The sequence below is a fragment of the Rhinoderma darwinii genome, chromosome 3, assembly GCF_050947455.1.
Source record: "Rhinoderma darwinii isolate aRhiDar2 chromosome 3, aRhiDar2.hap1, whole genome shotgun sequence".
Classification (NCBI taxonomy): Eukaryota; Metazoa; Chordata; class Amphibia; order Anura; family Rhinodermatidae; genus Rhinoderma; species Rhinoderma darwinii.
In genome coordinates this window covers 152,415,728-152,429,581 of record NC_134689.1, presented here as the reverse complement: position 1 = coordinate 152,429,581, position 13,854 = coordinate 152,415,728, and the positions used below count along the sequence as shown (strand labels likewise).

Here is a 13,854-nt window from a genome sequence, read left to right as displayed (position 1 = left end):
CAGTTTTAGGAAATATCCCACATGTGGCCGTAGCGTGCTACTGGACTGAAGCACCGGCCTCAGAAGCAAAGGAGCACCTAGTGGATTTTGGGCCTCCTTTTTATTAGAATATATTTTAGGCACCATGTCAGCTTTGAACAGGTCTAGGGGAACTAAAACAGTGGAAACCCCCCAAAAGTGACCCCATTTGGGAAACTACACCCCTCGAAGAATTTATCTAGGGGTGTAGCAAGCATTTTGACCGGCCAGTTTTTTTGCAAAAATTTTTGGAACTAGGCCATGAAAATGAAAATCTACATTTTTTCAAATAAAATGTAGGTTTAGCTAATTTTTTTTCATTTCCAAAAGAACTAAAGTAGAAAAAGCACCACAGCATTTGTAGAGCAATTTCTCCCGAGTAAAACAGTACCCCACATGTGGTAATAAACGGTTGTTTGGACACACGGCAGGGCTTAGAATGGAAAGTGCGCCATTTGGCTCTTGGAGCTCAAATTTAGCAGAAATGGTTTGCGGAGGCCATGTCACATTTGCAAAGCCCCTGAGGTGACAAAACAGTGGAAACCCCCAACAAGTGACCCCATTTTGGAAACTATACCCTTTGAGGAAATTATCTAGGGTATAGTGAGCATTTTGACCCCACAGGTTTTTTGCAGAAATTTTTGCAAGTAGGCTGTGAAAATGAAAATCTACATTTTTTCAAATAAAATGTAGGTTTAGCTAATTTTTTTTCATTTCCACAAGGACTAAAGGAGAAAAAGCACCATAAAATTTGTAAAGAAATTTCTCCCGAGTAAAACAATACCCCACATGTGGTAATAAACGGCTGTTTGGACACACGGCGAGGCTGAGAAGGGAAAGTGCGCCATTTGGCTTTTGGAACTCAAATTTAGCAGGAATGGTTTGCGGAGGCCATGTCGCATTTGCAAAGCTCCTGAGGGGACAAAACAGTGGAAACCCCCAACAAGTGACCCCATTTTGGAAACTACACCCCATGAGGGAATTATCTAGGGGTAGAGTGAGCAGTTTTACCCCACAGGTTTTTTACAGAACTTATTGTAACTAGGCCGTAAAAATGAAAATCTACATTTTTTCAAAGAAAATGTAGGTTTAGGTATTTTTTTTTCATTTCCACAAGGACTGAAGGAGAAAAAGCACCACAACATTTGTAAAGCAACTTCTCCCGAGTAAAATAATACCCCACATGTGGTCACAAACATCTGTTTGGACACACGGTAGGGCTCAGAATGGAAGGAGCACCATTTGGATTTTGGAATGGTTTCTGGGTGTCATGTCATATTTGCTGAGCCCCTGTAGTACTAGTACAGTGGAAACACCCCAAAAGTGACACCATTTGGGAAACTGCACCCCCTGAGGAATCATCTAGGGGTATAGTGAAAATTTTGATCCCAAAGGTTTTTTGATGAATTAATTAGAATTAAGCCATGAAAATGAAAAATATTTTTTTTTTCCAACAAGATGTAGTTTTAGATACACATTTTTCATTTTTACAAGGAATAGAGAAGAAAAAGCACCCCAACATTTGTAAAGTAATTTCTCCCGAGTACGGTAACACCCCATATGTGGTTATAATCGACTGTTTACATATATGGGAGCATTCAGAAGAAAAGGAGCGGTATTTATCTTTTGGAGCGTAGATTTTTCTGGAATGGTTTGCGGACGCCATGTTGCATTTGCAAAACCCCTGATGTACCAAACAAAAGTGACCCCGTTTTAGAAACTACACCCCTAAAGGCATTTATCAAGGGATGTAGTGACAATTTAGACTCCACAGGTGTTTTTCAGAAATGAATACGCAGTGGATGGTGCAAAGTGAAAATTGCAATTTCTCCACTGATCTGCCCATTCACCGCACAAGATGTTGTGCCCCTAGAGAATCTTACCCCATAAATTGTTAAGCGGGTTCTCCCGGGCATGGTAATGCCTTACTTGTGGCCATAAATTGCTGTTTGGGCACACTGTAGGGCTAAGAAGGGAAAGACCGCCATTTTGAGCATGGATTTTGCTTGGTAATAGTTCTGTTTGGGGTTTTGCTGGTATTTCAGCTTATAATGTGGTGGCATATGTAATCTGTGCGGAGTACATCAGGGTATATGTAATCTGTGCGGAGTATATCAGGGCATAATAGGAGGGTATAATCATGGGGTAAATAATACAATTATCCATAGATGTGTGTTACGCTGTGAAGCGATCCGTTATGCACAGGCCGGCGTCACACTGATAAACGGTTTTCTTTCTTATCCCCCTTTTGTAAGGCTCTGCACCTTTTGGGGACATTTTCTCCTTCGTAGTTTGGGAAATATTGCTGGGAAAGTTTTGCGCTGGTATAATACGGGCGCCCTCGCTTCCAGCGGATGTGCTATGTCCATTCCCTTTCCTAGTTCCTAAATACTAGGGCCCTAAAACTGCAGGAATGTTCCCCTCCGGCCTGCGCATTGAGATGTTTTTTCATCACCGCATTACTAGTGCCGTAACTTTTTTATTTTTCAGTTGATTGAGCGGTGTGCGGGCTTGTTTTTTGCGAGACGGGCTGTAGATTTTATTGGTACCATTTTAGAACACATACGACTTTTTGATCACTTTTTATTTCATTTTTTGGTAAAGGAAATTACCAAAAACAAGCAATTCTGGAATAGTTTTTGATTGGTTTTTTTTCTCTGCATCCACAGTGCGCCCTAAATTACATGTTAGCTTTATTCTGCGGGTCGATACGATTACGGCGATACCAAATTTATATAGTTTTTTTTATGTATTGCAGCTTTTGCACAATAAAATCACTTTTTTTATAAAATCATTTGTTTTCTCTGTCGACATTCTAAGACCCATAACTTTATTATTTTTGCGTGCACAAAGCGGTGTCAGGGATTATTTTTTGCGGCACGGATTGGCGTTTTTTATTAGTACTATTTTGGAGTAAATGTGACTTTTTGATCACTTTTTATAGCATTTTTTGGAAGGAGATGTGACCTAAAAACAAAGATTCTGGCGCTGTTTTTCATGTTTTTTTTTTACCACGTTCACCGTGCGGGATAAATTACATAATAGTTTTGTAGTTTGGGTCGTTACGGACGCGGCGATACCAATTATGTATAGTTTTTTTTATTTTTACGGTTTTTCCCATAATAAAAGACTTACTATGGGAAAAAAGTCAGTTTAGCTTTATTTTTATTTGAAATGTGTGTGTTTTTATTGTTTTACCACATTTTTATTTACTTTTTTTTACTTTTTTTACTTGTCCCACTAGGGGACATGAGGGCCTGATGCCCCGATCGCTACTCTAGTACACTGCACTACATACGTAGTGCAGTGTATTAGCGCTGTCAGTTATTCACTGACAGCAAGCCTATGAGGACTCGCCGCAGGCGGGTCCTCATCGGCTCCCGTACAAGGCAGACTCGGACGCCATTTTCTGGCGTCCGATTGCCACAGCAACCCAGCGATTGCATCACTGGGTTGCCGATCGGGTGAAAACCTATCAGATGCTGCGCTCTATTGAGCGCAGCATCTGAGGGGTTAATCTGCCGGATCGGAGAGTAGCTCCGGTCCTGGCAGTTACAGGAGGGTGCCAGCTGTATAATACAGCTGTCACCCCGCGGTGATGGTGCCGGCTCTGCTTCTGAGCCCGCACCATCACTGCGCCGTATATATACGGCGCTTTGCGGGAACCACCTCCCGACAGCGCCGTATATATACGGCGTATGTCGGGAAGGGGTTAAATTAACTCTGGCCATTGTAAACTATGTGTGTAAATCCAGATTAAAAATGCTAAGCTTCTTGTGGGAGACCTCCCTCCAGGTATGTTTTTGTCTTTTTAGATATTTTTTTTTTTTTTTAAATGGTTATTATTCCTAGAAAGCACAGTTTTTCAATCCTGTGGAAACCTTTTAACTTTAGGGTATACTTCCATTGTCCAATAATACTGTTTGTTCCTGCACAAAAGCATGAATGTATTAGTTGAAAGGTCTTCTATCACCCCTCTGATAATAAACATACTTTTTTTTTTTTTTGTACAGGTGCTTTGGAGACATGGAAGATGCTGAATTGGATATAACCAGTGTAAAATATTTAGAATCCACACGACCACAAATGTCCTTTGTATGTCGTATTCGCCGTGCCATTGTGACTGTAGCACACAGATTATCACTTTTGCTTTTAGGTAACTTCCTTTAAGTAAACGATCAGTATACGTTGCTGTTTACCTCTTTGCCTGTGTAATACTGGTGCCACAGTTCTGTGGTTTTAAAATGTCCAGCGTAGTTTTAACCAACTTTGTTCATACGAGAGAGTTTATCTAATGCTTGTTATATCCAGATTTTCTTTAGATAAAAAGTAAATCCATAATATTTGTTTCAATGATCTTTAACCATGCACTTTTGCAATCATTTTTGTTGTGCGAATGTATCCAAAGCAAGGCAACTTTGCAAAAGTCTTTATACAAAAAATAAATATATATTAAAATCTACTGTTGTGGATACGGCTGTGCAGAGCTGTCTCTGTAGTTTCATAGCTTAGACCATCCTTGTGTGTTGTGTGATGCGGTATGTTACTCCCATCCCTTTCCCCCCCTAAATTGAACTTACAGATAGTGGAAAAGGGTTCAGGGAGACGGGCTTTACCTCACCAGGATCAGACCACATAGGGTTCGTTTATGGTATGTAGCCATCGCGACAATCTTTATATGGAACTCCAATATATGTACAAATACATATTTGTGCATATCACTTTATTTCTCCTTTGCAAAATACAAGATATTTTATAAGCAACTGATTAAGAAAAAGTGGTGTTGCAATACAGACTTGGGTCTCATTGAGACTGCTGTAATGCAGCTGCATTCTAGCATCTGTATTATAGCCATGAATCCTGGCCTGACCACGCGTCGGATGACCCGAACTAACCACATCATAGGTACCTGTGCCACAAAGTTGGAAGCATACCATTGTCGTTAATGCTGCAGTAAACAACAATTTGATTACTATTCAGTGGAAATAAGGGGCTGAGGCCAATCCTGAATAACAGTCCCAGACCGTTATTCCTCCTCTTCTAAATTTTAACAGTAGACCGTAGGTAGTGTTCTCTTGGAATCCACCAAACACATTTTCATCCATTAGTCTGCCAGATAGTGAGACATGCTTCATCACTCCATAGAACACGTTTCTACTGCTCCAGAGTCCAGTGGTGGCGTTCTTTATACCACTCCATCCAACGCTTGTCATTGCACATATTAGGCCTGTGTGCTGCTGCTCGACCATTGTAACTCATTTCTTGAAGCTCCTGACACACAGTTCTTGTGCTGATTTCACTTCAAACGTCAACTTGTAACTCCGTAGTGACTGATGCAGATTATTTTTTTTTTTATACACCTCCTACTTCAGCACTTGGTTTCCCCTTTCTGATAGTTTGCATGGTCCGCTGCTTCGAGGCTGAGCTATTACACCTAGATGCTTCCACTTTACAATAAAACCCTTCTAATTGATCGTGGCAGATCAGAAACTTCACAAACTGACTTGTCAAAGGTAGGTAGTAGTTCCGAGCGCACAGGACCAGGGTAGGTGCACGTATAGGGTCCCAACCCAATCATATAACAAAAGTATTCGTCACACAAATTTGTGATTTTTGAAAATCTTGAAATTTGTTTCATCAATAGTTGATGCCAGAGGTTTAGTGCGTGCGACGTTTCGGTCGTAATTTAGACCTTCGTCGGGCACTTAGTTCTCCTGGTGTATCCAGTCGTTGGCGCTTTGTCTTTTAATGGCAGCTGACAACTGTTTTTTGCGCAGATGCCTGATGAAGGTCTAAATTACGACCGAAACGTTGCATGCACTAAACCTCTGGCATCAACTATTGATTACATAAATTTCAAGATTTTCAAAAATCACTAACTTGTGTGCCGAATACTTCTTGGTTATATGACTTGTCAAAGGTGGCATTCTATAACCATGCCATGTGCAATGTCACTGAGCTCTTTGGTACCACCCATACTACTCATTACCAATGTTTGTCTGGAAAATGCATGGCTGTGTGATTAGAGACGGTCACCTACAAAAAAAAAAAAAAAAAACGCCTCAAAACGGCAATAATCAATAAATGGCTGAAAAGACGCTGATTCGGAATCTACGTTTTAATCTTTCTACTGGCCGTGCGCTGCATTCTAATGCATACTGGGCACTCCTAAACACTTATAGAGATGGAATGCAAGGGAGTAGAAAGATAAAACGTACAGGTTCGAAATGGCGTCTTTTCAGCTATTAACGAATTATTTTTGGTTTTTTTGGAGGGGATAGAGTCCCTTTTAATATTCTGTAACTGTTTGCAATGGGTGTGGCTGAAACACCCAAACTCAATAATTATGAGGGGGTGTCCACATACGGTTGGCTATATGGTGTATATAACAAATGGAGGCATTGCAAAACTTTTTTTATTTTCCTACATTAATATAGGTGTTGCTGTGGTTTTTGGAGTTCTTCAGTATATGCGATACCGCTGGAAAAAGGAGGAGGAGGAAACGAAACAAATGTATGACCTTTTGGTGAAAATTATAGGTTAGTATTATAATTACTAATTATTGTATTCTTATGCTTTTTTTTAAATTTTTTATTCAAAAGTACATTGAAATTTTGCAGTACATTCAGTATCCACTAAAGTAAAGCGATTTTCCAAACATAAAAATGATCTGAATATTGTATAAAATAAATAATACTCACCTTTCATATGTCCCTCTGCTTTCAATGCTGCAGCAATGACATGTGGTCCTGACATGGGATCGCGGCAGCCAATCGTAGACCGTGGCTCTGTCTTCACAAGGTTGACCCGTCTTTGCTGCAGACTTGAAGAGGGTCCGTTCTTTGTTCTACTAAATAGCTGATTTAAAAAAAAAAAAAACAGAATTCCTGTTCATTTTGTGTATTGTATGCAGAGGACAGTTAGCAGAATTTCTCCTCTGGTATATGTTGCGACTCCTTACTGATATTCCTTATTCTGTGATGTCTGTTGCCTTCATTCTTTATTTTTATAGCTCGCAGGCCGAGTGTTGAATTAATTTCTAAAATTTTCAAGTCGTTAAAATGTGTGCAGTTCCATTACCAAAGGATTACTTTTTAATGAGACGCATGTTTTATGCGATTTTATTAATGTGATGTTCCATATGTAATTGTGCTTTCAGATGTTTTAAAATGCCACAATGAGGCTTGCCAAGAAAACAAAGAACTAGAGCCATATACGCCAATCCCCCATGTGAGAGATTCTTTGATACCTCCATGTGACAGGTTTGTATTTAGTTTTGTTTATGGTAAGATTATTATAATAATCGTACACACTGGCAAGGAATGTACAGGGTTTAAACAAAAGTTACAATTAACAATTCATTGTGTAGCATTGGTATTGAAAATGTTATAGGCTAAATATTTGCGTTTTCAGTAACTGATGCTATACCTATATTCTGAACATAGTCGTACAACATGTAATCTTCTCTATTCACATCCAAAGCGGCATCCAACATTCTCCTAGTTTCCTGGCAGGAATAGAATATAAAATGTTACCAGAATTTTGTATAGTGCCTGTTTTAAACATTAGGCATCGTGAATCAAAACCTGAGGAGAATAATCACTGCAAAATTGAAATGTGCACTATGGTTACTATAATCAATAAGGCCATTTTTATTTATTTTTTATTTTATTTTGTTCCACAGACAATTTTTTTTTTTATACCTGATTCCCTATAGCATAACAGCAGAGCAGGCCTTTTCGACCCCATGGTGTCTGCTTTTTCTAAAAATGGGGAGGATTAATTATATCAACATTGTTAGTCTTTCATAAACGATGATTTATTCTTATGGTCAGAAGCAGTTAATACCAGTCTCTAATCCAGGAGGATTAGGCAGAAGCGTTTAGCAGTGTGGCCAGTTTTAGAATGAGCAGGTAACTAGTATGATTTGTAAATGCAGTTATGCATGTAAATAAAGGTAATTTTTCTAGGATCAATAATGAAGTACTGTTCTATCCGAAGCATCCGTTTTGTTAGTGGTTTCTTTTCAGTAGCCTCCAGAGATGCTCGTGCTTAGGCCAGATATAATACTGTTTGAAAAGTCATGGGCACTTTTGATTACCTTTCATGTAGGAAAAAAATGAAGAAAGTTTGGGAAAAAGCAGTTGCATTTTTGGCTGCAAATGAATCCAGTGTATGTGCTGAAACAAAGGAAATTGGAGGAGCAGACTTCATTGTATGGAGATGGACTCAGCCTTCAACGTGTGAAAAACCTTCAGTCATTCCATCTAAAGTGTGGCAAGGCCAAGGTAGTTTGTTTTTTTTTGGGGAGGATTTCTAGGTTTTCCTTAAAGGGAATGTGATGCTAGAAAAAAATATTTTTTTTTTTTAGTTAAACAATTAGTGTATAGGTGATTAGACATTGTTCTAATTTTTTTAATTTTTTTCACGAGTCAGGAAATATTATAAATTAGATTCTAATTTATAATATTTCCCAGTGCTGGTCACTAGATGGAGCAATTCCCAAAATTGCAGCATTGCATGTGGTAAAGCAACCACATTGCTTTATGCTGCAAAATTTGAGAAAACTCACTCGCTCTAGTGAGCTCTCAGAATCCCCCCCTCCTTTATCCTGGCTAGTGCCGGGAGAAACGAGGGGATTGAACGGTCAAACCTCCTATACTGTGTGTCGCCATTTTTTGAGCTAACACAGTGTAGTAGGTTTACATACAGTAGTAAACGCACGTACATACACAGACTTAACTTACCTGCTCCTGCCGTCGCCGCTCCCTCCGCTCCGTCTGCTACCGCTGCTCTAAGTGCACAAGTCCGGAAGCCGCAACCGGAAGTATTAATCTTACTGTCCGGCTGCGACTTCCGGTCTACAGGAAAATGGCGCCAGACGGCGTACAGACGGCGTACACCATAGTGGATGGAACGGGCCCCGTTCGCATTCACTATGGGACTGTAGCTGCCGTATTCCATGTCTGTATGTGTCGTTAATCGACACATACAGAAATGGGAAAAAAATGGCAGCCCCCATAGGGAAGAAAAAGTGTAAAAATAAAAAAAAGAAACACAAACACACAAATATAAAAGTTTTTAATAAAACACTAAAATCAAACTGATGCAAAAACATTTTTTTCGTGACACTGTTCCTTTAACACACTAGATGTTCCTTTCCTAGGGGGAAACCATAGTAATCAGCAAAGAATTGCAAAATAAAGGCAGAATTCATCGATTTTCACAACTCCCTTTTGGGCAACTGACTTATTACATAATAATTTTCTTGCCAAACAATTATTAGCCATGTTTGCCAGACTAACCACTATTATGTTTTTGTCCAAACCATTTCTTTCTATCTGTAACACAATTTTAAACCATTGCAAACTTAGTTCTCTGAATAATCACATGTTGGCAATTTAACAAGTTACCATGTTATCCTAACCTGGCTTGCTTTTTGTTACAGCTTTCCATTTGGATAAAAGAAATTCTCCTCCAAACAGCCTCACTCCATGTTTAAAGATACGTAACATGTTTGATCCAGTTATGTAAGTATATAAACGTTTTAAAATTGAATAATGCAATGTTTTATGGAAAAGACATCATCCTGAGTTGACTCCAGTTCCCTTGTCTCTTCACTAAATCATTCCTACATAAATAAAAAGTATGCTTCAGATCGTTGCTCTGCGTCATGATGAAATTTGCACTAATCAAGGGTTAACCGCAGGATGGTATGTTGTCATAGAATAGATTTGGTAATCTTTCTGGTTAGTTTTTTTCTTTAAGGTATGTTTACATGTCGTAAACGCCCTGAAAAACGGCTGAGAATACAGGGGGCTGAACACCTCTAAACATTTGCCCATAGATTTCAATAGGAAAAACATTTTGTTGCAAAAACGGCGCTTAAAAAACTGCCCCGTAAAAAAAAGTGCATGTCACTTATTGAGCTGTTTTTGGAACCGGTTTTTATTGTTTCAATAGAAAAACCGCTCCAAAAAGGGCCATAAAAAAACTGCTGAAAATCAAAGGCTGTTTTCCCTTAAAAACAGCTCTGTATTTTACAGCTGTTTTTAGTGTAGTGTGTGAACATGCCCTTGTAGTCTGTGTAAATCTCCCACCTTAGCTGTATTAGGCCCTGTTCACACAGTCTTTTGCAGGCAGAAAATTCTGCCTATAAAAAATTCGCTCCGGTTTTGCACCACAGGCGCTTTTTTCTTTTCTTTTACCGCTTTCTTAAACAGGCAAAGGAAAAAACCGTGAGCAGTTTTTGACATAACATTTTTTTGCGTCCCCTATTGACTTTAATGGAGTTTTTGAGGCGGAAAATGCCTCAAGATAAAGCATGTTGCTTTTTTGCCACTCGCACCGAAAAATACACCTCCACCTCCTATTGAAATCAATGGGAGGCAATTTCAGCCGTTTTTTGATGCGGTTTTCGCTGCAAAAAAACGTGTAAAAAAAAACAAAACTGAGCAGGACCTTCTATTTCTACCACCATGCTAGACAGAAGGCATCAAATACTCAAGCATTTGCTCTATATGTTCTACTCTGTAAGTCAAACGCTTTGAACTTTGCCTGCATTCACACTGCTGCGTTTTGGGTCTGAGCCATATACTGTATATAGCGATAAAAATTTGATCACCATTCCTAAAATGTTTCCTGCTTTCCATTGAGTTAGTTGTTTAGGGGTGGGCTTCATTTATCAATAATTTTTTACTACTTTATTTTGCAGGGAAATTGGAGATCATTGGCATTTGGCGATTCAAGAGGCTATTCTGGAGAAATGCAGTGATAATGAAGGGATTGTTCACATTGCAGTTGATAAAAATTCCCGTGAGGTAATTTTACTTAACTTTCTTTACATTTCACTGAATTCCATACTTCTCTTGATAATTTTGACATTTTTGTTTTTCCAGGGTTGTGTGTATGTAAAATGTCTATCACCAGACTATGCAGGAAAGGCATTCAAGGCACTGCATGGATCTTGGTTTGATGGTAAGCATTTCCGTATGCCATACTTTAGTACCTAACTGTTTAGGTTAAAGAGGCTCTGTCACCAGATTATAAATGCCCCATCTCCTACATAATGTGATCGGCGCTGCAATGTAGATAACAGCAGTGGTTTTTATTTTGAAAAACAATCATTTTTGAGCAAGTTATGAGCAATTTTAGATTTAATTTCTTAATGCCCAACTGGGCGTGTTTTTACTTTTGACCAAGTGGGTGTTGTAAAGAAGTGTATGAGGCTGACCAATCAGTGTCCTGCACTTCTCATTGTTCCAGCCCAGCTTCTTTCACTGCACAATCACACTGTACTGTGGATCATGCTGGGCTGGAACAATGAGAAGTGTAGGACACTGATTAGTCACTGATTGGTCAGCCTCATACACTCCTCTGTACAACACCCACTTGGTCAAAAGTAAAAACACGCCCAGTTGGGCATTAAAGGAACAGTGTCATCACCCAAAATTTTTTTCATATGTTCAAGATGTTAGTGCTTTATTAAAAACGTTTATATTTATTTGTGTGTTTGTGTTTTTACTTTTTCTTATTTTTACACTTTTTCTTCCCTATGGGGGCTGCCATTTTTTGTTCCATTTCTGTGTGTGTCGATTAACGACACATACAGACATGGAATACGGCAGCCACAGTCCCATAGGGACTGCGAACGGCTCCCGTCCCATTGACTGCAGTGTACGGCGTCTGTGTGGGAACTGCGCATGCGCCGCTCCCACACAGTCCTATTCGAAATTGGCGCCGTCCGGCGCCATTTTCCTGTGGACCGGAAGTCGCGGCCGGACAGTAATATTACTACTTCCGGTCGCGGCTTCCGGATTTGTGCACTTGCACCAGCGGCAGCAAACGGAGCGGACGGGCCGGAGGGAGCCGCGGCGGCAGGAGCAGGCAAGAGATTTCAATGTATGTTCGTGTTTGTGTGTGTTTACTACTGTATGTAAACCTACTACACTGTGGGTTAGCTCAAAAAATGGCGACACACAGTGTAGGAGGTTACATCGTTCAAACCCCTCGTTTATCCCGGCACTAGCCAGGATAAAGGAGGGGGGAATGCTGAGAGCTCACTAGAGCGAGGGCTTTTAACCCAACGTTGCAATGCTGCAATTTTGGGAACAGCTCCATCTAGTCACCAAAAATGGGTAGTATTATAAATTAGAAATAATTTATAATATTTCCTGGACTCGTGCAAAAAAATAAAAAAAATTTGAACAATGTTTAATCACCCACACACTAAATGTTTAATTTTTTTTTAAAAAGCATGTTTTTCTGGCAACACATTCCCTTTAAGAAACGAAATCTAAACTAGCTCATAACTTGCTCAAAAATGATCGTTTTTCAAAATAAAAACCACTGCTGTTATCTACATTACAGCGCCGATCACATTATGTAGGAGATGGGGCATTTATAATCTGGTGACAGAGCCTCTTTAAGCAAGCCCTTCCATTAAATCTTGTTTGTTTGTTTTTCTGGTTTTTTTTTGTCCCTCAGGAAAGCTGGTGACTGTGAAATATTTGCGATTAGACCGATATCATCATCGTTTTCCACAGGCTCTCACATGCAACACTCCTTTGAAGCCTTTAAACAAACAAATGAACTCTTTGTCACAATTAAATCTGCGAACAGGCACATCTCAGTCGTCATGAGAAACCGTTGCCCTAATGACTGTTATATTTGCAGCAGGGGTGGGGGTCCTGACTTGCACCTGTCTTCCCTTTATTTTTGTCTTTTGGTTTTCCCCATCTACATCAGTATATCAACATTTCCAATGAGAACACAGGTCGTTCCGTCTTGTGGTAAATCATCCAAAGGACATTACAAGATTAACAGTAAATAGAGGTTTACGTGACATCTTGTATTAGACATCAACAGCGTTATGACCAATTTGAGATGATCGTGGCTTGTTGGTGAACCATATGACTGTTTTCTTGAATTGAAACGTGGAAGATAATTTATTGAATTCCTATGGGATCCTGCACACTATTTTGTCATATGATATATACTCTTAATAGTAAAATGTACATTTTTGAGGTTAGCTGTTATGACTTCTGCTGCTGTAGATAGTAATTTTTTTTTATTTTTTTTATTTTTTTATATATATATTTTTTTTTTTTTTTTGTTACAGCTGAAGTACAGGGATTATCTGGCTTGGGTTACCAAGATGGGAATTGCAAGACATACTTTGCCTTTTGTATTTAAGTGTAATTGATGGTGGTGGCGGCGAAAGTCTTGTTCAAAGGTCTGCTTACAAGCAGTAAATAAGCTTCCTATTTTATTCACGGCATAATGTTATTTTATATAATAAATTGGCTGCACCATCTCATAAAGGTCAAACAGCCAGTTACCTTTAAAAGTATTAGATACAAATTTAAATATCTTTTATAGGTTTTATATAAAATGTCAGACTTTGTTTCATGTGAGATCTGATACCAATTGTAAGGATTCAAATTATTGTGAGCAATAAATAAGCAATTGGCAGATGCTGGACAATTTATTTTTGTGAAAAGATGTATTTATTCTAACACACTAGGACAGGGTATGGCTGATATTGTAGTATGTCTCCTTTTTTTTTTTTTTTTTTTCCCCTCTTTGATATTGGCCTCCACACTATAGTGAATGTAAAGATCTAGCCAGTGAGTTTTGTTACCCGCATATACATTGGGTCTTGACACCTAAGTGTGTAGTAAACGTATAAAAAAAGTTGCCTGTATTCCTCACTATTATTGCCTTGACTTATTAAAAATAAGAAGTTATACACCTCACATGACCATGGACAGATTTTTATCCACTGGAAGTAAACAATGGATGTTTCTACTGAATAACAACAAGCAGAGATCTTGA

The 13,854-nt window shown here is 39.0% G+C and overlaps 1 protein-coding gene across 1 annotated transcript in view; it reads left to right on the top strand.

Annotated features, from left to right (window-relative positions):
- LEMD3 (LEM domain containing 3) overlaps positions 1-13,507 on the top strand; it is a 36,766-nt gene extending 23,259 nt beyond the window's left edge. Inside the window, exons 6-13 of the mRNA XM_075856888.1 lie at positions 4,032-4,174; positions 6,456-6,557; positions 7,178-7,280; positions 8,131-8,306; positions 9,467-9,548; positions 10,733-10,838; positions 10,917-10,995; positions 12,505-13,507. Coding sequence (XP_075713003.1) covers positions 4,032-4,174; positions 6,456-6,557; positions 7,178-7,280; positions 8,131-8,306; positions 9,467-9,548; positions 10,733-10,838; positions 10,917-10,995; positions 12,505-12,659 — 946 coding nt within the window. The 3' untranslated portion in view covers positions 12,660-13,507. The remainder of the gene's footprint in view (positions 1-4,031; positions 4,175-6,455; positions 6,558-7,177; positions 7,281-8,130; positions 8,307-9,466; positions 9,549-10,732; positions 10,839-10,916; positions 10,996-12,504) is intronic.
- The last annotated feature ends 347 nt before the right edge of the window (positions 13,508-13,854 follow it).